The sequence below is a fragment of the Anopheles ziemanni genome, chromosome X, assembly GCF_943734765.1.
Source record: "Anopheles ziemanni chromosome X, idAnoZiCoDA_A2_x.2, whole genome shotgun sequence".
In the NCBI taxonomy this organism is placed as follows: domain Eukaryota; kingdom Metazoa; phylum Arthropoda; class Insecta; order Diptera; family Culicidae; genus Anopheles; species Anopheles ziemanni.
The window spans coordinates 374,781-401,896 of NC_080707.1; the positions used below are offsets into that span (position 1 = coordinate 374,781).

Here is a 27,116-nt window from a genome sequence, read left to right on the forward strand (position 1 = left end):
AACATTGTACAGCAGCCTTCGGTTGACGTCACGGAGTCGTGAGAGGTGTGCGGGTACCCTTCGTTCTTATCAAACCGCGATTCGCACGTTGTCTGTCGTTGGCGCCGCGATTCTCGGGAATCCGGTTGCGAACCGATTCTTGCTCCTTGGGCCAACGGGCATCGAAGTGAACTTTGGTATTGACCGATATTGTTGCATCCGCGCGGTTTACTTCGCAGTAAGTAGGTATTTTTTGTGATTTCGGGGGCCAACTCGAAGATTCCAGCGTTACGCGATGGAATGTAGTTGTGGGTGGATGTTTTGTAATCATGATAAGCTTTGCGGGCGAATACCACGGTGTAACTTTCTACCGTGTAAACAAACGAAGCTCGTCCACATTCCGGTACACTCTACTTGAGGAAAGAGTGTAAAACCTGGGCTAATGATGCATCATTAGTTTTCCCCGTTCTAGGCATTTTCCTTTTCATGAACACATTTAAGTGTATTCTTCTAAAACAAAATTTCCGGGAGTCATATGAGTATCAGAGTGCAATGGCATAGAACGATAAGTTATAACCGCATAACTACAGCTGAGATAGCAGCTTAAAGCAATGAGTTTCGTGACGAGGACGGCGCCGGTTTGGCCGTACAATTATTCTGTTAAAAGTTTCGCTCAGTTTTGTGGTGCGCCCCAGCATCAGCTAATTAAAAAGAACGAAGCTGCTTCGTTTATTACTTCTTTGGGTTACGGTGGTAACGTAGTAAAAGTTGGCCCCCGTTTGATGCGCCGCCCAGCAAATTACGAGCGGAGAAAAACATGGGAAGCGGGCTGAGAAATTGGATTCTACAATCATTCGCACATGGTTTATATTCGCTCTCATTGTTCTTCTTGATTACAGTGTCAGACAGCTGTTAGCTAAATTGTAAAAATCGGAGGTTGCGTATCGTCGAATGTCCTGTTGCTAATAAAAGATAGGATTGGTTTAAATTGCTCGGTTTCCCGCTATTCCAATCAATAATCATTCGCGGTAAGCAGATGGTTTTGAAGCACCAGCTTTCGCAAACTGCTGCTGCATTTGTGGCACGCACTGTAATTGCGGCGTTTTGTTCTTTTTCCGTCGTTCCGCTCCGTTTGATGCGCAAGAGAACCTCCTCGCAAGGAATCGAAGGCGCCACGGGCCACTTTATTTAAAGAGCAGGGACAGCCGGCGACAGATCAGTCGCAGGAATCTGCTCGGAGCGAGTGGAGTTAAACGCTGATAGCTGAAGAGCCAACAGGGTTTCATCGGCACAACGATACTATTATTAGCGCATCGCGGAAGTGGTGCAGTGGTGAAAGTTATTTAGCTGTCAAGAATTGCGTCGGTCGGGTCGATTGAGAGAACAAAGTACAGGTGTAACCGGATGTTGTAGAATCGACACGTGCAGCTGGTATTGCTTTCGGGAAAAGGAGCTTACGAGCGGGCCTCAATCACATCACAATCAAACGTTTGGATTTACAAGTTCATCACTAGCAAGTATCCGTGAGAAGTAACACTAAAACATAAACTACAACTGAATAAACTACTTAAGACCATTGGTGCAAAGGAACGATTCTGAGCTGTTCGACCAAATCCCCTTGGGTTCCGGTCTAGTGATGGTGAACGAGACCGGCTTGCTGTTTCCCACGTTACTCTTTTTTAGTAACAGCTTTGGTGGGTTCGTTCACAACGATACGCCGGAAGTGCGTGCAGGTAAGTAGTTGTGGCGATTACTGTCCTTTTTCGCGTCCGGCACCAACACAAGGGTACTGAATTTTCGATTTTTCAGATCCGGATAATGTCGTGTGCTATGGCATCTTCGACTGCTTTCCCATAACGCCCCCGTGGACCAGTGTCCGGCGTCCGATCGCCCTGTATCCGGAGGAACCGTCGAAAATCGATGTACGGTTTGCCGTGTTCAACGGTGGGAACCGGACGTATCCCAAGTTCCTAAACATCGATGACCCGGACACGGCGCATACGACCGGCATCAACCCAGATGGGACGATATACTTCGTTACCCACGGTTTTCTGGAGTCTGGCAAAACGAAATGGGTACGTAATGGGTGTGCTGGTTTCTTCCACTGTCGGCATATTTCTGTTCTTACGTTTTCTTTTGCTTTACCTCTTCTTTAGATTCAGCGATTGTTAAACCTCCTGCTGGATAAGGATCCGCGCTCTACCGTCATCGTTATCGACTGGGGAAAGGGCTCAAATCCGCCGTATAATCAAGCGTGTGCCAACATTCGACTGGTGGGAGCAATAACTGCACATATTATTCATATGATACACGTATGTTTTAGAAACCGCATGATTATTCCGCTTGTCTGGGTAACCTGAAAAGAAACTGATCATCCTTTGATGTTATTTTACAGGAAGAGCTTGGCATGAAGAATCTGGACAAGGTGCACATGATAGGACATTCGCTTGGAGCGCATCTCTCCGGCTATACTGGCAACACGCTGCAAACAAACTTTGGTTTACGCCTCGGGCGAATAACGGGGCTCGATCCGGCAGAACTTGCCTTCACCGAGACGGACGAGTTGGTGCGTCTGGACCCCAGCGATGCAAAGTTCGTCGATGTTATCCACAGCGATGCCACACCGTTCGTGCCGAAGATTGGGCTGGGTTTGTACGAGCCGATCGGCCACGTGGACTTCTACCCGAACGGCGGCTTCAACCAGCCCGGCTGCCGACGCGATTTCTGGAAGCAGCCAAACACGCGGTTCGTTTCGGAGATGTTCCAGTTCTTCAGCTGCAGCCACTCGCGCGCCTATCTCTACTTCATAGAAAGTATTACAAACCCAGTGTCGACAGTGGCATGCAGCTCCTACGACAAGTATAACGCTGGCGAGTGTTTCGACTGCAACATCGCCAACCCAACGGCGGGTGCGTCATGTATCGAGTTTGGCTTGAGCAGCATAGTGGGATACAACCTGTTGGTGGGGCAAGGGATCATCAATCCGCAGCAGTACCAGCCGATTCAGCTATTTTTCAAGACCGGACCAAGCGAGCCGTACCTGACGGAGAACTTCAAGATAACGGTTAGAATCTCTAACACACCGGAGAGCGTCGCTCATGGGGCGGAGATAGGCAAGATATTCCTGTACATCCACGGGCCGGGGGGTGTAAAATCGGAGAAGATATTCTTCAACGAACAGTCGATGTAAGCATACAATATTAAAAACAATAGCATTTCCCCAAAATGGTCCTAACAAATATATTTTTCTCCCACAGGTTGTTCGAGCCCGGCCACAACTACTCGAGCGTTATTGCCGGTTACAGCAGCGGCCATCCGAAGTCGATGACCATTGGATGGGAGTACGATACAAACCTGCTGAACCCGCTGACTTGGCGCATTCTCACGGCCCCACGGGTGTTCATCGAGCACCTCCAGGTGCAGTCGTTGACGGAACACGTTCAGGCGAAAATGTGCCCAACGTACAACCAACCAGTCACCACCAACGAGCTAAGCCAGGTGTCTGAGGCAAAGTGCAAGCATAAGTTGAGGCCCATGGTTTGAGTGTAAATTTGGCGAAAAATCACAACCCTCACCTCTTAAGAAACATCATTCATATTCATCTACGATTATCCATCTACCACAGGCGGCCTTTAGAAGCCGTCAGCCTTATCAATGCAATGTATTAATATGTAAGCTGTTTAAATATACGTATTACCTTCCTATAATCAAACTACTGCGTATTGTGGGGTCTGCGTACTGTGTTTGTCGCCGATTCAAGGCGAACGGGCCGTCACGATAAGACGGCCAAATGTCAAAATCCGACTTTCGCCCCGATTAGCCACCGATCCGTACGCTACGGTTTAAAGAAACGCAATGGAAAGCTCGTGGCGCAGACGCATCTATCAATCAACATTTGTTGGGACTTGAACTTTGGTCGTGTGTTTGCCATTATCAGTGACGTAAATGAAGTCCAGGCCAATCGCTTGCTACGATCGTGAATTGTTCCACGGAAGCTATTGGAATGAAACACCATCACGGAATGGCTACGCAATCATGAGGCATTTGGAAACAGTCTCTCTCGTTGATTTCCTCTCCAATAGCGGGTTGTTACAGCCTCGTGGAGCAACTCAAATCAGCACGCGTGAAACAGGAAATGAAAGGAAATGTTACTGATAACGGTCATCCTAAAAATCAATAATCTATATCGCATAGTCAAAACGATCTTCATTCTTTATCTAAAAATACGCTGTCAACGCTCATTACGCAATGTTTTTTGTATGTTGAACAAAAAAAAATGCAGTCGATTTCACGCTGGTCAATTAATGACCTTGACGCTTTAAAAATGTAGATCGTGAAAAACTATCCTATCCTCTTCGAGCATAAATTTGGTTAGAATAGAAAAACAAAACAAGCTTTATCTGACCTTATTATGCGTGATGAACCTTATTGATTAACATATAATAACAATAACGGCATATAATAACATTGTAGCACTGTGGACGGACGGTTTGGTTCTACTCACGGTTTAATTGCCTGTTGATAATGGATAGAGCGAAAACATGTGCCAGTAAAACAATTTGTACTTCAACCTCTAGTACATCGTGCCGAATCGAACGGATTTGGAGCAGTTTCGAAACTTGTTTGCGCCGGGTTGGACTGTGCGCCTCCTGAGCGGTGTTGGTAAACGATCGTGTTTTTTTTTTATAGTTTCACAATTTGTTTCTAGGACTCAATCGCTTGAATCCGGCCCGTTATCAGTACTCTTTGTCCGGGCTATGGAGGGTGTCGATTGTGAATCTGGCAGCGTGAGACGGGGTTTGTTTTAACTATCATCATCAGCTTGCAGCATTGCACAGGTTTTTAATGTTGTAGCTCTGACGGGCCGCTGAAAGCCTTTTCGCCGCCGTGTTGCTATTAGTTGAGGGACGGACAGTCGAGCGATCGGTAGCTAATACGAACCTTCAGGGAGAGCATTGTCGAGTGTCCTGTTCAACCGGCGTTTTGACCCTCGATCAACCATGGAGCTGAGCAATACCACCGGGTTTTTGCTCCAAACAATGCTCTACATGGCAAACCATGAGTACAACAACTCGTTGATCAATCTGATTCACAATAAAACGTTAAGTGCAGAGACCAATCAAACTACTGGTAGGTGTCGGTCAGGTTACAGCGACCTTGATACATTTGTGCGAGAGAAAAGTGAATGAACCTGTGCCAGTGACTTCCTTACCACGTTGTCCTTCATTGCAGGTGAGTTTTCGCTGCCGGAAGAGGTTCGGTGCTACGGTGTGTACGGGTGCTTCCCGATTACCTACCCTTGGGTGGACGAAAAGCGACCGGTGGCCTACCATCCACAGTCACCGTCGCAGGTTGACGTGCGATATCCGGTATTCGTGCGCTCCAACACCGACCATCCGAATTTTATTGACATCAACGATCCGGCCGGTGTGAGGAAGCTTGGTATCAACCCGAAGGGGCGCATCTACTTCATTACCCACGGATACATCGAATCGGGCGATCGCCCTTGGGTAGGGATGAAGCGAGAGTGCATAGAATATTCGAGCAGATCAGCAGATTTGATTGTGTACTAATCGCTACGCTAATCGATTGCAGATTCAGCAAATGGTGAATGCACTCATCGATAACGATCCGGATGGGACGGCGAGCTGCGTGGTGATCGACTGGCGGAAGGCCTCGAACCCACCGTACACCCAGTGCTGCGCCAACATCCGGGTGATTGGGGCCATCACGGCTCACGTGATTTACATGCTCTATGTAGGTCTTCCGGGTTACGAGACTGTGGTTTGGCAGCTGATTGTAAAGAATTTCCTTTCCTTTCTCCACAGGAGGAACTGAACATGGAAAACTTGGACAAGGTGCATCTGCTGGGACACTCGCTAGGATCGCACCTGTGTGGGTACGCCGGTTATCACTTGCAGAAGGACTTCGGAATACAACTCGGCCGAATTACGGGACTGGATCCCGCCGAGCCATTGTTTTCTGATACCGATCCACTGGTGCGGCTGGACCGAAGCGATGCGAAGTTTGTAGACATAATTCATACGGACGGGTCGGAGTGGGTGAGCAAGGGCGGTCTCGGCATGTATCAACCAATCGGGCATGTGGATTTTTACCCGAACGGCGGCTACAATCAACCCGGTTGCAACGACCCTATGACAAAGTTCATCCGTAAACACGACGAGTCCTTCTTCTGGGGGTTCCAGGAGTTCTTCGGGTGCAACCATCTGCGCTGTCACCAGTTCTTCACCGACAGTGTGCTGAACCCCCAGTGTCCGTTCGTAGGCATCGGGTGCTCTTCGTATGCACAGTTCTTGCGTGGCGAGTGCTTCAATTGTGACGCCGACGGCCACTACTGCATCGAGTTTGGGCTGAAGGCAAGGGACAGCTACAGTCGGCTAATTGAGAATGGGATCCTGAAAAATCCTAATCAACCGCTGAGCGTATACATGATCACTGGCGACGAATCTCCATATTGTCGTAAGTGCACTACTACGCTTGCTGCAGTTTTGTAAATGCCCCACTACAACACGTATGTCATTGCAGGGTCACACTATCGCGTCACGCTGAGCCTATCCAGCGACGAGGAGAGCCTTATCCACGGAGGGGAAATCGGGAAGATGTCTGTGGAGCTACAAGGCGAAGGAAACATTCGCTCGGGAAAGATGGACTTCTCCAAGGACCCTCTGTACTTCGAGCCTGGTAGCAACTACTCGGCCATCATGGCTGGAAGGTACGTTACCAAACCTCTCCGCGTGCTGCTCACCTGGGCCTATCGGACCAACCCACTCAATCCGCTCACTTGGCGTTTGCTGGCTGCTCCTCGCGTCTACGTGCAAGAGATCCATGTTCAATTTATGGAATTGCGCATGAGCATCCGGGTGTGTCCGCTGAACAAGTTTCCCGTTATTGCTGACCAGGAGAATGAATTTAAAACCTCGTACTGCCCATGAGGGTGGTAAAATTCTTACAGCAATCTGGAATCAGGATATTCCTCTCATTTTTCTTTTTCTTATCATATATATTCGTCGTTTCTTAAAATTCGAATTCATTCATTCAAATCGTAAAGCTATGCTATTGAAATAAACTTTTCTCCGATTAAATACCGTTTGTGTGATGCTGTATCCAAATACATTGCGGAAACAGCGTTTAGAAGTTCATCGTCAGGACATAATGGTGTTCGCTTACACAGTCTACACCACACGGTGCTACAGCACATCAGATTGTAGAGAGGTTAGATTTAGATTTTATTTGTTGCACTGTATAACATCATTTGCATGTTTCGTTAGAATCACTCACAATTAATCATGATTCATCCACCACTATATTCCTTCCTCCCTCCCCTAGCCTGCTTGATTATATTCGTTAATGTGGTATGTTTTTCCCAGTGTAGGTGTGAATGTATGATGCCATGTGTGTGTGTGTGTGTCTTTGTGTGAAAGTGTGTGTGGGAAAGTGTGTGTTATTGTTTTCTTGTAGGCGTAGGCTGTTTTTAGACACCGGAGTTTTCAATAGTTGTATCTACGCTGACTCGACTGCCGGCGTACTGCGTTCAATTAGAGTTACATCTATCACGGTTGGCCCATTCTATTAGCTAGGGTTTTTATTTGCGTCAATCTACTAATCTTCAGAAGACTACTAGTTTACCTACACGCTACTCTTTTAACGTCCAAACTATATCCATTTCTTTTATAAATATCTTCCATTGTACAGCTATCTAAAAAGGCTACAAAAGTATATCCAAGAATATATATGAGATGAAAATTATATTTGCTCAGATCCAGTTTTTGCTTTGTTTCAAAACATAAATATTTTCCTCAACATGGCGCTTGTTAATGTATGTGTCTGCGTTTGTGTGTGTATGAGTCTATGTGTATTGATGGTTGTAAGTTGGAAGGCCGGTGCCGAGAGCTGCTGAACGGTGCGCTGGAGAAAGTTTCCGGCTCGGAACGGAGCGCTTTGACCCCGTGCCTATGTATAGTAGAACAATAACCGCTTTCTACCGGCCACCGATGAGTAATATCAGGACAATCGTTTTGGCAGAAGTACAAAAAATACATCTACGCTAGTACATTAAAGTATCGAAATTAGTTTGGTTTCGTTTTACACAACTTTGTCACATCGTTACAATCAGGAGGGGCGATGCCGCGCCAGGTATGTTGTATATCGTCTTCTGGACATCTAGAAACACTGTAGTGCGCAGTGGAAAAGCTATCAGGTTGTTTTACTATCAGTGATGTTTTACAATATTGGCTCTCTTATTTTTCTCTTTGCTCCCGATCGGCAATACCGGATGACTCTTGCCGAGTAAACTACTTTGCTACCGGCGTTGCTTTGCGGGTCAAAAACCAACATTCCATTGGCTCCGGTTTGCCCTTCATGACAACTGGTCCACGATACTCCAGATTGAAGGATGGGTCATGGTTCACCGGATCGCAGAGCAGCCTGGTAAAACGAAACAGAACAGAGTTGCGGAAGCGATTAATATAATTCAAATTTTCATGTGAAAAATCTGGCAACGTTTTCGGAAAAGGCTGCCTTCTTGCAAAGTTGTTTGAGTTATCAACTCCCAGGAAAATAACAAATAGGGCATTGCGTAACAAAGACGCTGACACACTGTCCAGGGTATGGGTTTAGTCCATCGATGGCGTCGGTTACGGAAGTGGCAGGGGATCCTCGATATTCTGGCTGTGCCTTGCATTGTGTAGGCGTATGTGTAGCAGAAAGTGAATCCTTACAACTTTCCTGGGTAGACAGGTGTTCTAGCTGAACACGAACGGAGCGTCGTGGCGTTGCTTAGCACGGCTTCATCGCATCACGGCATGGCAGGCTTGCGTGGTTCCATCGTTTCCTTCGCATGTTTCTTCCACCGTTCTCAAGCTATTCCCAGGTGAACCGGGGAGTCGGTGGTACCAATCAGCTTTGACTGGAGTATTGATTGTGTGTTGGGGTTTTGAGAGAGCGTTTTGAGTCGCCAGGTGAAGGTACGGGCTCATACTGTCGGTGACTGCAGACCACGATGGAGTACGTGTTCGATGTGTTCTTCGACGAGTGCTTCGAGAATATGGCGCGCAGTGGGCTGATGTCGCGCTCAGGTAGACGTGACATAATAAGCCACCTGAACTCGGTTATCTCCGGTTGCATCCAAGGGCGCCAGACTGCGTCAACGCAGCTGGCCGTCGGGCTGGCGGTGACGTCCGCCATCGACTATCACAACCGGATGAAGGGGGACAACTATGAGGTTTGCCTGATGGGCAAATATCACAACGTGCTGTACATAGCACTCCGAGTTGCCTGGGACTGGGGGCTGGAGGATTCGGAAGTTGTGTGCAAGCTGCTAGGTATGCTGTTATCGTACGGAGTTGCTGTGTTGATGCTGGACGCTATATATGTTTCCATTTTCAGAGGAAATTTTTCGATGTGAGAATACCTTCGAGCGTCTATTCCTTGGAGCGCTCTTCGGCTGTAATGCACCGCACTTCATCGCAGGCTGGAAGAGTGACTTCAACGATCAGGATGAGAACCTCAGGGCGGTTGTGTTTTTTCTGCACCATGCAGCAAAAGCACGTGCGACCTATCCAACCTTCTCCTACCTCTACCAGCATCTGCGTCCAACGAAGTGCGTTCGCGCCAGGTAAAAAGCTCACTCCCATGATACTAATGCTTTGTGTTCCTTCCAGGTTTATTGATGTGCCGATTGAATCCTGCGGAAAAGCCTCGCCGCTGCGCGTAGCCCTGCAAGCCTCGGCTCCGGACATCGTGCTCATCCTTCTGCGCCACGGAGCGAATCCCTGCCCGGACGACGGTGGTGCGAGCCCGGTGCTGGCTGTGCTGGACAAGCTGGCCGAGAGCGAGAACGGTTGCTACCCGTACCAGTTGGTGTCCTGCCTGAAGCTGCTGCTGCGCACATCCACCATGATCGAGCTACCCTACAAACCGCACCTGTTCGCTATTCGGCGCGAGATGTTCCACGGTAAATACGGACGCCTGCTGGACGACGGTCTGCTTCCTATCGAGCAGGTGTACGGCATACCGGCGCTGCGTCATCTCTGCCGTTGTGCGGTTCGCGAGGTGTTACGTGAAAACTTCGCGTTGCCCGGCAGCGTACTGAAACTGCCACTACCACGCAAAATGCAGAAATACATAGATTTGCTCGACTGAGTAGATAATTATGATACTTACTTGTACGTAGTTTCGCTGATGTTGATCCGGCCCGGGACTCCCGTGGTCTCGGTACGGCTAGTTAGGTTGACCGTGTTGCCGAACAGACAGTACCGTGGCATGCGGTTTCCGATAACCCCGGTGACCACCTCACCTGAGTGTATGCCGATGGTAATTTTCTACGAAAGAGAGTAGGAAGTGGTTACGGAAGATATAAGGAGAATTTTTACCTTTCCAGTGGCTTACCAACGCTTCGGTGCCCATCTTGACGTTCTTCGCCATGTCCAGCATGTCGAGCGCGAGCCGGGCAATGCACTTGGCGTGGTTCTCGCACTCGTCTGGAAGCCCCGAGACGGCCATGTACTTGTCGCCGACCGTCTCCACCTTGTAGATGTTCGAGTTGCTCTTCGAGTCGGTCAGCTCGTCGAAGATGGTGTACAGCTCGTTCAGCATCTTGACGATCTTCATCGCACCCTCGGCGTCGGTGTTTGCCGCGCAGTACTGCCCGAACCCGACAATGCCGGAGAACATCAGCGTCACCGAGTCGTAGCGCTTCGGCGCTACCGGGCGCTGGTGGCGCAGCTCATTTGCCACCGTCTTTGGCAGGACGGAGTACAGCAGCCGGTCCGTCTTTTGCTTCTCGCTCTCCAGGTCCCGGTAGGTCTGCTGCAGCCGGTCCGTCAGTATCTCCAGGTTAGTGGTAAGCTTGTATTCGGCTTCGAATTTTTCGCTCAACAGCACCAGATCGCGCGACGCATCGTGCAGCGGGATGTCGGAGATGTGTAGCCCTTTCCTGTTTGTCATGGGGAAGGGTCGCATAATGAAAAAAAGGGGCAAACAACCGTCGGTTTCCGGACACACTTACTTGGTTAGATCGTCTAGGTTCATCACGCTAGGATAGCACTGGAATAAAATCAGATCCGACCCTGGAATGTACATCATTTGTCCCTGTCGTGAGAAAACAGAGTGAATCGTGATAAGTTCCCCTTGCAACACCGAACGAACCACACCTCCCTCGCTGATAAAACCATCTCACCTACCTTCAGTCTTAGATACCTCTCACTTTTGGACATCACACCCGCCTTCGTCTTCAGCACGTAGATTGTGTTGATGTGGGCCAGAATGTTTTCGAAACTCAGCTGCAGATGCGGCCGTACCGCTTCGAATAAGGCCAATAGGGGACAGTTTTTCTCGTAGATCCTGCAAGCGAGATCGCGTTACGGCGATTAGTTTGACATTTCGGTTTGTTTGGTTGGTGTAACCTACCGGGGAACAACTCTGGAGACCGATCGGCCAGCTTGCACGATGTGCATGCTCCGGTTGAACATCAAGTGAAATGGGAAAATCTTACAAAACGTCGTAGGCGAGATCATTGGTTCTGGAAGGCGAGTGAAGGAATGCCGTAGACATAAGGGGCTTTATAGAGTCAATAGTCCGGAGCAGGACATACCTTTAGCAACCAGCTGGTAGACTGCCTGCTGGTCCTTGTCGTCGGAGCGCCGTGTCGGCGTTTTGGGCCCGGATATCTCCGTGATGAGAAACTGGAAGTGGTCCGAACGCTCCACCGTGGGTCCCGCCGTCGCCGTCGGCTGCTGGTCCTGCTGCTGATGCTGCCCGGGGCTGCTATCACAATTGGTGTTGGTGTCTTTACTAGTCGCACTCACTTCGCCGTAGAGCGGTATGCTATTGCTTCCGTTTTGACTACTGCTTATACTAATTTTATTGCCATGACTAGCTGCCGACGATGAGGGCGAGGACGAGCTGTCGGTAGGCGGTTGCTTGAGCGCGGTCGAGCTCTTGGAGGTGGCTAGATCTAGCGGAACAGGGAGCGAATGAGTGGCGAGGGGTTGATGATGATCCGGAAAAATACAGAACAACGTGCTACGCGTTAGTACGGGACGGGCTCTGGGGATGTTTCGCGCAAGGCGCTAGCGGCGGGGACCATCGTGAAACCTACTAGTTAGTCTATGCGAAAAAAAGGATTCACCGTACGTTTTGGAGGCCAGAATGCGCTTGCACAGACCTAGGTTGGCCAGCTCGGGCACGCCAACCGGATCGTGGGACGTTATAGGAACTGTCTTGGCGGCCTGCACCGGGTACGGCAGCCTGGCGGAGGGTTGCTGGCTCTGAGCGACCTTGGCCTCCGCCACCTGCGGGGCACCGGCTGGAGCTGCCGGCTCGATTGGGTCGCCCTTGCGGCGGATAATCTTGATCTCCACGTCGACGCCGTGCAGCTTCGACGCGACTGCCTTCACGATCCCGATCACGATGTGCTCCAGACCCGGTCGCTCCGAGTAGTAGTGCAGCACGAGCTGGCCGTTCGTCTCCGTGCAGCGGAACGACGGTGCCCGCATACCCGGGTACAGCGTGCCCAGGTGGTCGTGCAGCGCATCCAGGTTCTGGAGGAAGTCACGCGGCGTCGCACCGAGCACCTGCAGGATCTTGTCGTAGCCCGAGTCCTGGCAGAACTCGAAGAACGTCTTGCCGAACAGCTCGAGGATGTCGCCGGCGGGAATGTCTACCCGTACGACCGTAAAATCAATGCAGATAAGAGATGCTTAACCCAATGTCCTTCCAGAAACTTTGGCCAACACTTACTCAGAATGTCTACGGCAGCCTCTATCAGGTTGTACGTGATGTCGTCTTCGTAGATCTGTCTTACCAGGAACTGCCCCTCCATGTTTACCTGTGCTTTTTTCCTGTGAACGTCAACAAAATCGAGTAGTTGTATCTTCCTTTCAAATGAATTCTCTAACATCCTAAGGGAATGTGAATGAATCTATTTTTGTGCTCAAACAAGAAACTTTCGCACGAGCCATAAAGTCAACGATTTTGTCATCTTTTGAAAGTGCATTTAATATGCGCTAACTATTATTTAATCAGCGTTTGGGAGGTGTTTATAAAACGATTCCTTTCGGTTTGCAACCCCATCCTATGACAATGTGTTACAATACGCAAGTTTATTTATTGATCACCCCCTAGTTGTACCAGTTGTGTAACGTTTAATTTGGTTTAAAACAATATTTTCACCATCGTTCGAGAGCCGACGGTCAACGTTTAATTAAAAGTACCTCAATGCAGGCGATGTTGCATAACGGTGTGCCGTAATTCACGTCTGCCTTATATGTGTCATAGTGAGTGTTTATGTGTGTGTACGTGTGTGTGTGTGTGTGTGTGTGCCCCATTTACCCTCGTGGAATGTAAGCCGATCCTAGACGTCGGTGGAAGCAGATTTTTCCACTCCTGTCATTTCGCGTGCGGAGGTGGAGGCGCCCAGTCATCCAGTCCCGGAAATGAATAAATGGTAAGTGAAAGATGCAGCAATTGGGATTGATTGTCAACACAACCGGGGGAAAACCGGTCTCGTTGTGCATCCCGGCGGTAGGGATGAGTCTACGTTTCCGGGACGAGTTTGACGCCAACAATCGTGCTCTATTGGTTGTTTAATGATCTACTTATTCGTTGATCTCCTGTCTCTGTTTAGTTCTTTTGACAAATGGGGCTCTACTGCGGCAAGCGGAAGCTCACTGGCATATGCCGTATTTAAAGAGCATGCCGGAATGTTTTAAATAATGTTTAAAGCAACAGCAACGACTTCATGGTCGTTTTAAATTGTTCCTTGATAATATTAATTACACAACCGAGAAAGCCCGGGATAAGGCCTAATTGTAGGGAGGAAATGCCCTAACAACAAATTCGTCAGTTAGAGCTTGTTGGCTTTAACAATACGGCAACGTCCGTAATATCATAATAAATAAAAAACATTAATTACATTTCAGCATGACCTTGGTTGCAAGCAAACCCCACGGGGTCTTACGAAGTTTGTTTTGGTGCATTTTTCCTCTGGATGACGCAACACAGTGCAGTTACTCCAATGCAGCAGCAATTTGGTGCGCTGCCAAAATGTCGCACACCTTCGTGCGGATGCCGTCGGTGGCAACGAGGGACTAGAAGGTATCATTTTAATGTGGCGCCAGGGTCATATTGGCAACCATTTGGCTATAACGTTCCGGCTCCGAGAAAAGGGGACCTTTGCGGTCGTTTTTCCTTTTTTTCGCTGCAGAGTTTTCTGTATGTCATTGCAGCACCGGTGCCCTATGGCCTATTTTATACACAATTGTCTTCAGTATTCGACTTACATAGAACCTGAAGGTAACATCTCATTGGATGTGTTTGTGTCTTCTGTTTATTTTGGCTTCCGATTCTAAAAGCGATCGTTTTTAAACGAAGTGTTCAAGCACTCCATTGTTTTAATATTTGTAAATGCACGTCCTCCAGTCACATATTGCGACTGCATAAACGCCACTTTTCATGCCGGAAATAATCTCTTTTAATAAAAATTTCAAAATCTAAAAATAAATCATACACTTTTATAAGAAGGACACTGTTCGGAGTTAGAACAAAATGCAAACAACTGACGACAAAGTCGGATTTACCATTTCCCTAAATTGCACACACCGGAATTCATACATTCGGTACCTCTCATCAATCATTCCCCCCTCCCCCCCCTCCCACCAACGAGTGCTTGGTTGGAGGGGGTGCTGGCGACGCACAACTTACTTTATTTGTTCCCATATCGTTAGGCCGAAGTTTTTTAAAACTAGTAGCTCGAGCGCGTAGTTGACGAATCCGTACTAGTGCCGTTCGGTAGCGGGATGTTTTGCAGACGTTGCGCGGGTCACACGATCAGGATGGAGACGAAAAGCATAAAGCAAACGTGATATAAACGAGAGAAAGAGTGTGTGTGTGTGAAAGAGAGAGAGAGCGAGAGGGAAGAGAGAAAGAGAATGCGTAAGGTAGTGTCGATTCAGGAGTCAGAACACATCGCAGGGCAGCGTTCCGCCGTGGTGCTGCATCAGTAAATCGAGTGAAGGACAGTGTCCGACGCTAGTTGACAGACACGATCGATTTGCATAACGCAGTGTAGAGTCATTCGATCAAATTGACGGCATTACTTTAGGAAAACGCCGACACGCGGAACGTATTTCCACTATACTTACCATCTTGACTCAAGGTGGCTGTTTACTATTTCCCTAATAAATTTAGCACTTGGCGTCGACTCCAGTCGGCCCACGGTAGGGCGCTTTAATCTACTGCGACGGTGGTTGTTTGTCTTAAACTCCCGCAATGCCGACGGTCATCTATCCGCACCGCCGGTTTGCTTGCTGCCGTACGCGATGATTCTGGCACTTGTACGGGCTGATGCGAGGCGCCAGCATCTACCGGACGTTTGCAAAACGTTTGGCCTGTAGCCACACTAGCGTATCGCAGTCGATACCACCTCAAGCGTTCAGGGTTCGTTGGGTGTTTGCCTCTAACGCTGCACTTTGCACTCTACTTTCGGGAACTTCAATCACCATCGCAACTGGCCGCTGAAAGAAAGGGGGCAAGACGACGACGAGCTTCCGAGTTGATTGGCTCCACTAACGCTATCCTGCAAAAGGTAGAGGTGATGTGTGGTCGTGAGAGTTTCGTTGGCACGTTATGTTTGTTGTATGTCCAGGTCCAACTTTAGCTACAAAACACTCGTTGCTCGTTGCTTGCTACGTAACCGGGCACATACAGTTCTTAGGAGCTGTTGGTCTGCTGGAAATGTGGTTACCGCGGATTTGCCTATCGATTCGGGACAACGTTCGCGACACCAAGGCACGCATGCATCGAAACACACACATCGGGGCACCGTGTGAGCCAGCTGTCTTGCCTGTATGTCCGTAAAAGACTAATGCAATCGCTTGCTGGGCCTTACTCTGCACTTACTTCGAGGCTGTTGTACGTATCGGTTACATACGGTTACGACGGGAGTGGATCATTGATTGCTGTTAGTTGGGTTCTGTTTGATCGAAGTAATACGAATCACAGACCCAGACTGCTGAGTCCCCGAAGAGTTTAGATCAGCTGGAAGTTTCGTTGATTGTTGTTTAACTTGCGCGAAGAAGGAGTGGTAGGTCGCGAGGTAGAAGTACAACTAGTTGGGTTCTCTTCCACCGTTTGAAATGACGTTCGATGCAATTGGAACCTTTTTCTATATTTTGTAAGTTCTCTTTTTCTCGAGGGACTCACATTTTGTCACGCTGGTAATCAATCGTTCTTGTCACCGCAAGCTGTCTTTGTTACATCCCATTAGAAAACTCTAGTGATCACAAGAAATAGGAACCAGTCTTCTAATATTTCTACAATTATTCTAACATCAATCACTCATGTTTAAAAACCTCGTGTCCTCGTGTTAAAAACGCCCGTTCGTTCCTTCTTTTCCTGCACATTGTTCTGCATTCTTGCACTAATGCTACCTACCGAGAAAGAAGGGACCGAATGCAGTAGCAAACGGAAAATCACATGCCATGGCCGCATTGTTAACTGTTACGTCTTAATGGGACGGTGTCAGTTACGCTTTCGTAAAACAAACTGAGCTCTAACTTGTTTCCCTTTTGGTGCCGTTTTCCCGAAACATGCTCGCCCTCTAGAGGCTTGTGTTTCCCGCGGACTTCCAATGAAATGCCTTCGAATAGGTCGCGCTTTTTATCTCTACCCCCGTCCCCATTCTCTGGCTACCATCTTCTCTTGATTCCTTCCGGTGCTTTGGCTGAAGTTCGCACAACTTGCGATGTTCGTCCTTTGTTAAAACCGCTGGCCCACCCTACGATTACTACACTCAAACGGCGTGGTGATTGTCGTTATTTTTGCTCTGCCCTTCCGTCCACCAACATTACATCAATTTCTTTTTCTCCTCTTACCCCCTGCCGTTTTCTGAAAACCTCCCACCTCTATCTTCCCCTCCATCCAATACACACCGAGATTACAAGAAAGCAAGTGAGTTCATTTCAGACAGCCAACACACGAACCACTCATTCAGCATCCGTTTTAAACCCCTCCCAGGAGGCATGTGGGCTGAGAATGGGGGGTAGTAATAATACGGCCCCAATAACAACATTGTGCGTGTGTGATCCCGATACCACGGAGGTTGCTGGCGGCACGCTGCGAAGTGTTCTAATGGTTCACCAGACCCAATCGGTGGGAGGCTTCGGGATGCGCGCGGAGTACTTCCAACGAGAATGGAATAACGGAAGTCCGTTGGCAGAGGGATGGGAGGTAAGAAAGGGGGAGTGATATCAGTGTAACCGCGCACCATCTACACACGCGCCCGTGCGCTCCCCCCTGCTGTTCCACAACCCACTGAGAGCCTACAGAACGCCTCGTAAGAAATCAAAAGAACCAAGCGGAAACACGACGTACGATGCTACCGAAGCCACCGAAGAACTGCCTGCCTTGCTGTTGCTGCTGAGAGGTGCTACCAACACCAGAACCACCACCACTACCACCACCACCACCGCCACCACCACGGCCGGAGGCACCAGAAGTCTCCCCGTCTCCTTTTTCCTGTGCGGTCTGTGCCCGACAACTCTTGGTTGCTCCGCTTTCCGTGCTCGCTTCCGTGTTGTTTGCAATCGCGACAGTGACTGGTTACCGCTGGGAAAAGTGAATTGCTTTAAGGGCTGGCACGGGCCAGTTCGTGCCCATCCGAATGTGGCTACGAAGAGCCGAGCAGCGCTAGGACGAGAGCGGAGAGATTGTCAGCTTTTCGCTCGAGGGGTCCATCGATTGGGAAAGCGTAGCGTTCGCGCTCCTTGGAAGAGGAACTGCTTTTCGACAAAGCGAAGTTACATCAACCGGCAAGTACTTTCGACAACTAAAGGCACAGTCAATCAAGTCAAAAATCCGACGGACGATTAACTTGCACCAGAGACCTTGCTTAGAGTATTCGTTTTTGAGGCCAAAACTCAGCCTAAACGTCTTAGAGTTCGCTTCGTTGCTAGGGCCACAATTCATGCTTTTTCAATCAACCCTTGAAGGCTCTAGAAAACTGAAACAACCGTCAGTAGGGGAGATGAAGAATCGGAACTCTAAGTACAGCTCATTTTTAGTTTCACAGGAGCGGCTTCTATAAATTTTTTGATTAATTCAATTTAAAAACTCCGCCACGACAGTGACAGTTAGCTTTGACTTGTGCATGATTGCTGCAGATCCCTCGGTTCCGTTTCCGTGCAATGGAACTGCCTTGATTCGTAGTGTATTGTCTTTTTATCTCTCCTCAATCCTCTCTTATTTGGCCTCTTTCTCTCTCTCTCTCTCCCTTAGATTAAACTTCTTTCTCCACTATGTTTCTCTTAATAAAGGAAAATTCATTGTGAACCAAGGGACTCTTGAAACTCTCGTGGAAATCGGCTCTCCCATTGATTGAGGCACACGAAGCTCAATTGGGATTTTCCTTCAGCTTGGAGCTTTTCATAGTGTGCATCTCCGCGCGTACGAAACCCGAAAACCTTGCTCGGGAAAGCCGTGCCAGTTCGGAGTTTTAGAACAATCGCGCGCTTGTTCGCAGCGTAGTCCAGTGCTCGCGTGCTAGTATTGCTGCACCGTCGGCTGCGAGCAGTTTTCCAAGGGTTTTCCCATCACTGCATAGCTCTGCTCGCTGCTGGCTATTTCTTTTTTACAACCCGGGCTATGATTTTCCACCTCGCTAGCATACGAATGGGATGGCAAGTGTATTTTCACGCACCACTTGTAATATGGCACGAGCGGAAGGGGATGATGAGGGTGATTTTTTTCATTTTTCTTCCCCATTTTCCACCACATCTGAGGAGATTTGTTCGCGGGCGTTAAATTCGGTCCCTTTTTCGGGAAATTCGGGTCAGGCTGGCCAACTTTCCGCTTTGCGTAGCCTGGCCGTGAAAACCGGGGAAAACAATGGGGGACCGAAAGGTCCCATTCATTCCGGAATGTTTCAAAAGCGTCGCCAACCTTCCATTAGGGGTTGGCACCTTTCGTTCGCAAAACAGAATTGCTTGTCTCGTGAGTTCGGGCGTTGTGTTAGGAGCTGAGAAACAAAAACATTCACATCAGAAGCGTTAGCTCTAGCTACGAGAAACAAAGTAGCACCGGGAAAATGATCCAGCTACTCGCGGCAGGTCGAAAGCAAACATGTAACACCTACAACAGGGAAAATCGAGCCTGCAAGCAACAAAGTTTCAACAAAATAAATCCGTCATAGTGCAAATGATTGGCATCTGAAAGGGTAGCAGGTTTTCGCCTTTTTTTTATTTTTTGGCGATTGAGAGTTTGAGAGTTTTTCCTTCCTTTTTATCCTAAGGGAAATGTGGCTAGACTTGCCATGTGGAACGGTTCACCATATTACGTCTCCCATGCAGGCTTCATTCTGACACAATTTACGGGCAATCGCTGGCTCTGCTTGCAAGCACAAGCCTTTGTTTTCTACCAGCAAACGCGACGGTGAGTTTTCCCGCCGGTAGTTCCGTTCTGTGGACAAACTGCTGCGTTTCTTCCAGCATCCTTTCGTATTCCTTTTCCAGCAACGAAAGCGAAGCACTTTCTAGGCGAGTCGGGACTGATGCTTTCTGTGACAACTCGGGGGAAATTGGTCTCGTTGTTTCGAAAGTTGGCCACTTCCTGAAACGGCTCTCAAGCCCGAGGGCATGGCTTCCCCAGGTTTCTTCATACCGCGCCTTTCCGAATCCGATGGTGGTCTGTTCGCTTCTGACAAAACAAAATCTCCCATAAAAATAGCGCCATCGTTTGACTGAGTTTCGTCATCCCCTAAACTGTGTTCTGCTCAAGCTCGCAATCGAACCCCGGGAAAGGCACATTTATTATGCAGTATTGCTCACCTGCCATCTGCTTCTCGTCAAAAGAGCCAGCTCTGGACCAAAACACGATCCATAAATCGAAAGTAACGGGGACCAATAGCGGTAGAAAGCCCGTGCGGTGCTGCTGTCCGGTGCAATAAAACATCCGGGCACATGGTCACCGTGGATAAGCGGCAGGGACCACCGTTGAATTGATCGTTCAGTACGATTTCCTCTGCTCCCTCGACCGGCATGATTTCATCTCCCGGAGTGGACTGAAAGACTTTCAGAAGGGGACGAAGACATCAAAAATAAATTACTCTGTAGCTAGCAAGTCTGCCAAACACTCCCGGGTTGGATGGTTGATTCCAACGGATCACAATCTCCGGCAGCTGGCAGAAATTCATAAAAAACGATCCGCGTAGCGCCAAAGCGGCTAATACCATTCTTGACTGAATCGAAACAGGGAGAAAAATACTAAAGAAAAACATCGCAGAAGAGAGCGTTTTCGTAAAAAGTAAGTTTTGATATGGCTTGTGTGTGTGGGCGAGGAGGTTTTATCATCCACCCTGTCCTGGCTGGCGAAGCGATGAAACAAATTGCAATATGTATGGTGTATAAAATGATCCTTATTGCGCAAGATAGTCGCTAGCGACTCGATTGCATTGAAGGTAAATTGTGCAGCAGGCACGTTATACAGCGTTGCCCTTGTTATTGAAGTCACAGTTGAAACGAAGGATTTATGGGTAGCGAAAAAGCAGTCAACTGGAGATGAACAGTTTTTGTTGCCTCGTCGGAAACATTTTCTATTTTTGACGTGCTTTCTTTCCGCTTCTTAACGCCAAGATAAGTAATTAATTTGCAAGTGCCCTCCCCGGAAAGCGCCTGACTGACCGTCGTAATCAGCCACGCGGAGGAGGTGCATGATGGGCGGAAAAATGTGAAAAACATTCACCAATGACAACAAAAAAGGGATAAAAAAAATCAATCCAATTGTTTTCCACACCTCCGTCTGCAGCCCGCGTCCACTTCCGAGCGTCTGAGCAAACGGATTGGTTCTGCTTCCCCGATTCTGAACGAATTTTCCCCCAGCAAACACCGGGTTGGGGGAAACAATAAAGGGGGTTGGAAAATAGACCCGTGGTGGTTGTCAATGTGTGGGTTTAAAAAAATGAAACAAAATAAGATAAACCGGGAGCAACACGAAAGAGAAAATACGAAAAAACAACAAGACAAACCGATATGGATCGGTCGAAAGGTTAAAAGTTCTGAAATAAGTTCCTGGAGCGGTCCGAGAGGGACACTCTTCCTGTTCCGTTTCCCCCTGCTTCTTCTTCTTCTTCTTTCTTGGGCTGAGTCTCGCTTATTCGGGATCCATTGTTGTTATCATCTGCTAGTGGCAGCACACTGCTGCCTTTATCCTTTATAATTTGGCCGACTTTCGACCGCGCCATATTCGCCCTGTCGATGGCTGATGCAGAGCAAGAGAGTGAGGGAGAGAGGGAGAAAAAAAAAGAAGAGGAAGAAGCAATAGCGTGAGGGTGGGTGGAGTGGACAAAAACTCATGCCGAAGCGGTCCATGTTTGTGAGAAAACCAGAAATTTTTGGAATAAGAGTTGATTTGACCTACGGAGAACCAAAAGGGAGAAAGGAGCGTGGAGAAGGGTTGTGTTTTTCCGTTTGCCATACCAGACCGTGCAGTGCTTCTTGATGAGGGCTGCTGTGACGCTTTCTGGAGCCATTTTCCGTTGTGGAATTTAATCTTCCCTTCTGCATTCTCTCAACCTTTTTTTGCTTTCACATTCATTCGGTTGCCTTTTTAGTCCCTGCTTTCCAAGCGGTTTGCGGGTGGGTGCGGGATAGTATGACCCAACGTGACAAGAGGCCCACGCACCTCGCTGCCCCTTTCGATGAGGGGGGTAGGTTTGCAGCAACTGGTTGGCGTTGGCCCCGTTTTCCAGAGCGGCTTTCCTACTGTCGGCTTGCTGGTCACGGGTCGGCATTCCAAAGTTTCATCAAACGCAGCAATCCCGCCAATAAGAAGTATAGCCTACTTTCCAAATTGTTGTCCATCCCGGCCATGACTTTCTGGTTTTTGGTTCTGAACTAATTACTGTTGCGTTAGATTTGAACTTTAGTGTCACTGGAATGATATAGACAAAAATTCTACTTAATCTTTCCCTTGCTGTTCTTTCCTGCTTATGTTTCACTTCGCTATCCAAGAAAATGTAGTAAGCTATGAAAGATCACGCGGTAATCCGATTTACTCTTTCGATTTGTTGCAAAGATTGTAATGGAGGCGCCTGGTAGTTGATAAACAATAATCGGGCTTAACAAATGAATGATTGAAAATATTACTATACTTGCAAGCATTGGTAAGAGTTCTTCGGAAATTGCAAAACAAAGAAATTTGATAGAAGTTCTATTTGATAGCCAGTACCATGATTTCATTCATTTGATAGCCAGTTCCATGATGGAGGCGCCTGGTTGGGCACAAACGTTATAATTTTGATTTGCCCCAAATGACTTAAGCAATCTGAATGCATTATCGCAGACAAAGTTTCCGAATACTTGAGATTCAAATCGATTTAAACGAACGGATTTGCAGGACACATTTTCATTGCATGATGTGTTGCATATGCAATTGGAATGTCAAGTACACAAGTTCAGTGTAGTCAAGAGTATTCGAAGCTTACTGATGAGATTTCAAGTTGAGTTATATGTTGTGCCGATTGCCTACCTCTAGGCTCAGTTGAATGTTACGAAGAAGTCACTTCCCCAAATTTCCGTTCCCGTAAACAACGAGTTTCCGATAAGAGCATCATCGAGCTCCAAGCCAGCGTTTTGCTAGCGAAGTAACTGTCCTCTGCAAAGAAAACCAGCGCCCTAATACCCTAGCGTTGTTTACACACCATGTGGCTATCGAGATCAAGACCGTTTACCGGATGTCATGTCCGCTCGCACGGTGGAAAAGTCGACCAATCGGTGCGACTTCTCGGCCGTGTCCGTGCTCGATTGACATTTCCGGCGGCAGTTTGGTGGTCGATTTGCGCTTTCCTTCTTTCCATCTCTCCCTCCCTCACACACTTTCTCCCCTCGTTCCGCGGGCAGGATATTATTCTCCTCTCGTCAGAGACCAATAAATGTGGCAGCAAATCCAAACAAGCTCGGAGCTTCCTTTTTCTTTGTTTTGCTTGACTGTTGCACCCTGCCTGCGTCCCCGGGATGATTTGTTTGCAAATCGATGTCACCGTGGTCGTTGGCAGCTGACCGGTTCTCGGCCTCGTCCTCGAACTGCGTGCGTGTTTGTTTGGGGAAGGAGTAGCGTTAAAAATAAAACAGCAATAAACAGCCGGCGAAAAGCAAACAGTGGCAAAAACCGGTAAAAACTACCGACGGCAGCAACCCTGCTGCAACCATGGACTTGAACCACGAAAAGAGCAAAGCCAAACCCATCGAAGAGATCGAAACAATGGAGCAGGAAATACAAAAACAACAACACACGATAACATTAAACAAACACAAAACCAACATCGAACTAAAATGAACAAGGATCGGATTTTCTCCGCCTGCGAGCCACACTCGCATCGTGAGCATGTGGTGGACTGGTGAGTGTGTGTGTATGTTTGCTTTTGCCCCTTGCTAGAGGGGAAAAATGGAGGAAAAACCCGGTCCTGGCCATGTCACTTCAATGGGAAAATGGTTGGCAGAATGTGGCGTCGTTAGGGGTTTCGGGTGGCTATAGAAGGGAGAAAAAACACACACAAACACACACACGAGAGTGGGGGAGGCGGAGGTGGGGTGACGAGGTGGCAAGACGTTGACCACCACTACCACCACCAGCCAATATTGACTGATGTTAACGTGCATAACACAGGAACGGAATTCCGGTCGCTTGCCCGGAATGAGGTTATGTTAGGTTATGTTTATTTTCCATTATTATCCCGTACTCCCTGGAGGAGTGCGGTGGGAGGCGAATCGTTCGTTCACATGCCGCCCGGGAAACACATCTGGGAAAACGGGATTGTCTCCTCTCCTTCCGCCCTGACACTTGCCCCCGTTCTGCTTTCCCACTTGGAACAGCTCATTTCACGGTTTGGTTCACCTCGAAAGGACATTCGTTCGATGGAATCATCTTTCCTCGCTTTCGTTGACCTGGGCTGATGCCCTCGGAGGGTAGGTATCCGTCCTCTCTTACCACACCACTCTTCTATCCTTGCTTTTCCAATCTAATCTTTTGTGGCAATGATTTGTTACCTTTTTCATCCATATTCCGGTGCTTACTTGCAAACATCTTTCAATCACATAGTCAGTTCGATCGCCTGAAAAAAATATATAAGTATACAAACCATTCAACTGAGATTCCTAAAGTGGGTGCTTTTATGTAATGTACAGTGCAGTTACTATATTAGTTATATCGACGCGCAATACCACAACTTACCTGAGAATAGTTATCCAACAACCCGCACAAACTTTGTTAATAACAACCGACAAAGCCCGGGATAAGGCTCTATCGAAGGGAGGAAATGCCCTGCGAACCAAAGTTTCATTTTTTTAAATCAACTTAATCAGTCTTGGTTAAGAAACGTTAAGTTTATTTTTACCCTAGGTTTAGTGGTTCGTATGTTATAGCACCATGTACTTGCATGCTGACCTTCTCGTACGCAGTTTTTCTTTCGAACTCGGAAAGCTCGAGCAGGAAGGATCGAAATTTGGAAACCTGTTAACGCGCCCAATAAAGGGTTAGCGTTAAGCTGCTTCTTGCCGATCTTCGCCCCATTTTTTCAAACCGTCCTACGTTCTCATAACCAAAACACTCTTTGTGCGTGGGAAATTAAGAGGCACTACGTGTGATTAAGCTTCGTCACGCGTTGACGTCACCGAAAGGCCTTGGAGTGACGGGGAAGTTGAAAAAATGTGCAACCCCGAAGGACGGTATTAATTTTGCCCACTGGCATCTGTTTGCTCTTTTCTCGGTTTAAATTGCACGGCCTCGTCCACCATCACGGGCGTTGTGTTGTCGTCGTCCAATCGAGTTGATGGACGTCGCGTTCGCTTCTCTCTATATATTTCTAACCGATCCCTTTTGGTTGCCTTTTGTTTTAGTTTCGACCCTCCTCCCCCCCCCCTCCCTCCCTTCTCCGGGATGTGCGTGCTGAAATGCACTTTAATAGCGAAATATTTTCATCCCCGCCTGAATGACCCTGCCCGCGTAGGCAAAGGGGTTGCATGCCTGAAGGTTCGTTGCTTGTGTTTTGCGTTTCCCTTTTTCATTCTTCATCTTCATCGTTTCCGGAAATGGACGAACCGAAGGCCGAAGCTCGCGTCAACTTCCCGAGAAAAACACGTCCACACAAATGGCCCTCGCAGCTTTATTTATTTCCTCCTCCACCTCCTTCACTCATCGCGGCCTGTGTCGTCCCTCCTCTGACAAGTTAACATCAATCAACACCAACCCGAGGCCATCACGTACCACTCAAATAGGTGCACAATAATTTTCCCTTTCTCGACACCGACGTCGGAAACGCGACCGTTAATCGCTGTAATGTATTTGCGGCACACCCCGCACCACCTACCCTGCTGCACCTGTTTTTTTTTAAATGTCACATGGGGCGAAAATTGTAACGTCCAACTTCGATGGTCCATCTCCCCCCGTCTTTTCCCTTTTCCGAGGGCGCGGTGCATCGGTGGATCGGATCGCAGATTGGCCACACTTAATTTGCGTTCCGTGCGCGTTAATGACACTTTTGCAGTCGCATTCTGCAGTTAAAGTTTTCCTTTACGCCGGTCCAAAACGTTCGTCAGAGTGTTTCACCGGTCTGGACACAATGGCGCCAGTCCGATGTGGGTGCCGAGGAGTATGTGCGTGGATGAAATAATTTTTAGTTAACAGCCACGATGGAGGCGCCCAGTACCTTTGGAGCTGGAAATAATTGAAAAATGTATCCAACACAGTGCTCCGTAGTTTTATATTGTGGCTTACAGCAATAGTTGTTGGTATACATGATGCTGTAGACTTACATCCCCTTACATGCCTACTGCATGCAATCGAAAGGCGTCGTTGAGGTCCGAAAGGGTGGGGAAACAAAGTATTGTTGCGAGTTTCCCGTTCGGTTTTTCACGTCACCATAATGGGTGTTCTTGGTATGTGTGTTTTTTTTTTTTTTTTTTTTTTTTTTTTTTTAATTTGTTACGCGAAGAGGAAATCTTCAGTAAGACACCCCACACACTAGGGTAGTGTGGGGCTTTTACCCACTAAAACCTCTCCTCGACCACATCCCCTGGGAACTGCCGCAAGGCTTTACTTCCAGGGGGGGTTGTGCTCCCGCACACGGCTAGCGATTGGTCAGTGGCTCCAATCCGTCGTCAATGCCCAACACGGGCCTGCCTCTGCTCCTCTCTCCACCTTATCTGCAGCTTCGTCGCAATCGTCCGCATTCCAGCACCAACTGCCACCCAGTTTTCCTCCGAAGCACACATCACTTGCGTGAGGTTTCTCGCCGTCAGCACCACTCTGCAGCTCTGCACCATCTCGACGCGTTCCACGCGGAAACGCGGACAAACAAACAGGACATGTTCTGCGTCCTCCACCATCTTGCTGCACCAGGAACACCACGGGGCGCTGGCATGATTGAACCGATGCAGGTAGGACTTGAAGCACCCATGACCGGAGAGAAACTGCGTGATGTAAAAGTCAATCTCTCCGTGTTTTCTCCCTACCCACGACGCGAGGTCTGGGATAAGGGTGTGTGTCCATCGTCCCCTGCCAGAACTGTCCCATCTGCTTTGCCACTTCCGCATCGTCTCCTGCTGAACCGCTGATCTCACCGCACTGGAGCTGCCACCTCCTGCCGCCTTCCGTCGATAGCACTCCGCGTCTTCCTCCACCAACAACCACGTGGGCACCATCCCTGCGATCACCGCTACTGCATCCAAGGATATCGTCCGGTATGCACAGCTTACCCGTATAGCAAGTAACCTATGCACCCTTCCGATCCTCTCCTGGTACGTTGTGGCGCTCAGGGCGTCTGCCCACACTGGTGCCGCGTACCGTAACGCCGACGTAGCCACCGTCGCTAGAAGGCGGCGTTTACTGCTTCTGGGTCCTGCGGTGTTCAACATGATGCGCGAGATAGCTGCTGCAGATCGCGTTGCCCTCTCACAGGCATACTCGACGTGTGCCTTGAAGGAAAGCCGGTCGTCCAGCATCACTCCCAGGTACTTCAGCTGCCGCTGAGCGATGATCTGGGAATCACCCATCCAGATAGACGAAGACTGCCTCTGCTTGTGGCTGCTCACCAGTAGATACTCGGTTTTGTGGTGAGCAATCCCGAGCCT

The 27,116-nt window shown here is 48.5% G+C and overlaps 4 protein-coding genes across 4 annotated transcripts; 3 read left to right on the forward strand and 1 right to left on the reverse strand.

Annotated features, from left to right (window-relative positions):
• The first annotated feature begins 1,615 nt into the window (after window positions 1-1,615).
• Window positions 1,616-3,522, forward strand: LOC131290402 (pancreatic lipase-related protein 2-like). The gene is made up of 5 exons (XM_058319557.1): window positions 1,616-1,712; window positions 1,789-2,054; window positions 2,136-2,291; window positions 2,375-3,165; window positions 3,237-3,522. Exons 1-5 carry the CDS (start codon window positions 1,616-1,618, stop codon window positions 3,520-3,522), a joined length of 1,596 nt encoding a protein of 531 aa, XP_058175540.1.
• Window positions 3,523-4,979: 1,457 nt separating this feature from the next.
• LOC131290403 (pancreatic triacylglycerol lipase-like) lies at window positions 4,980-6,932 on the forward strand. Its single transcript, XM_058319558.1, has 5 exons — window positions 4,980-5,109; window positions 5,212-5,489; window positions 5,575-5,736; window positions 5,808-6,459; window positions 6,526-6,932. Exons 1-5 carry the CDS (start codon window positions 4,980-4,982, stop codon window positions 6,930-6,932), a joined length of 1,629 nt encoding a protein of 542 aa, XP_058175541.1.
• Window positions 6,933-8,291: 1,359 nt separating this feature from the next.
• Window positions 8,292-25,783, reverse strand: LOC131290404 (guanylate cyclase soluble subunit beta-1). The gene is made up of 12 exons (XM_058319559.1): window positions 25,762-25,783; window positions 17,371-17,564; window positions 14,701-14,774; window positions 12,739-12,839; window positions 12,098-12,658; window positions 11,591-11,953; window positions 11,407-11,518; window positions 11,181-11,340; window positions 11,006-11,088; window positions 10,387-10,933; window positions 10,162-10,319; window positions 8,292-8,424 (listed from the first exon to the last, which is right to left on the reverse strand). Exons 1-12 carry the CDS (start codon window positions 25,781-25,783, stop codon window positions 8,292-8,294), a joined length of 2,508 nt encoding a protein of 835 aa, XP_058175542.1.
• LOC131290726 (uncharacterized) lies at window positions 8,999-10,140 on the forward strand. The gene is made up of 3 exons (XM_058319895.1): window positions 8,999-9,320; window positions 9,385-9,598; window positions 9,660-10,140. Exons 1-3 carry the CDS (start codon window positions 8,999-9,001, stop codon window positions 10,138-10,140), a joined length of 1,017 nt encoding a protein of 338 aa, XP_058175878.1.
• Window positions 25,784-27,116: the final 1,333 nt, after the last annotated feature.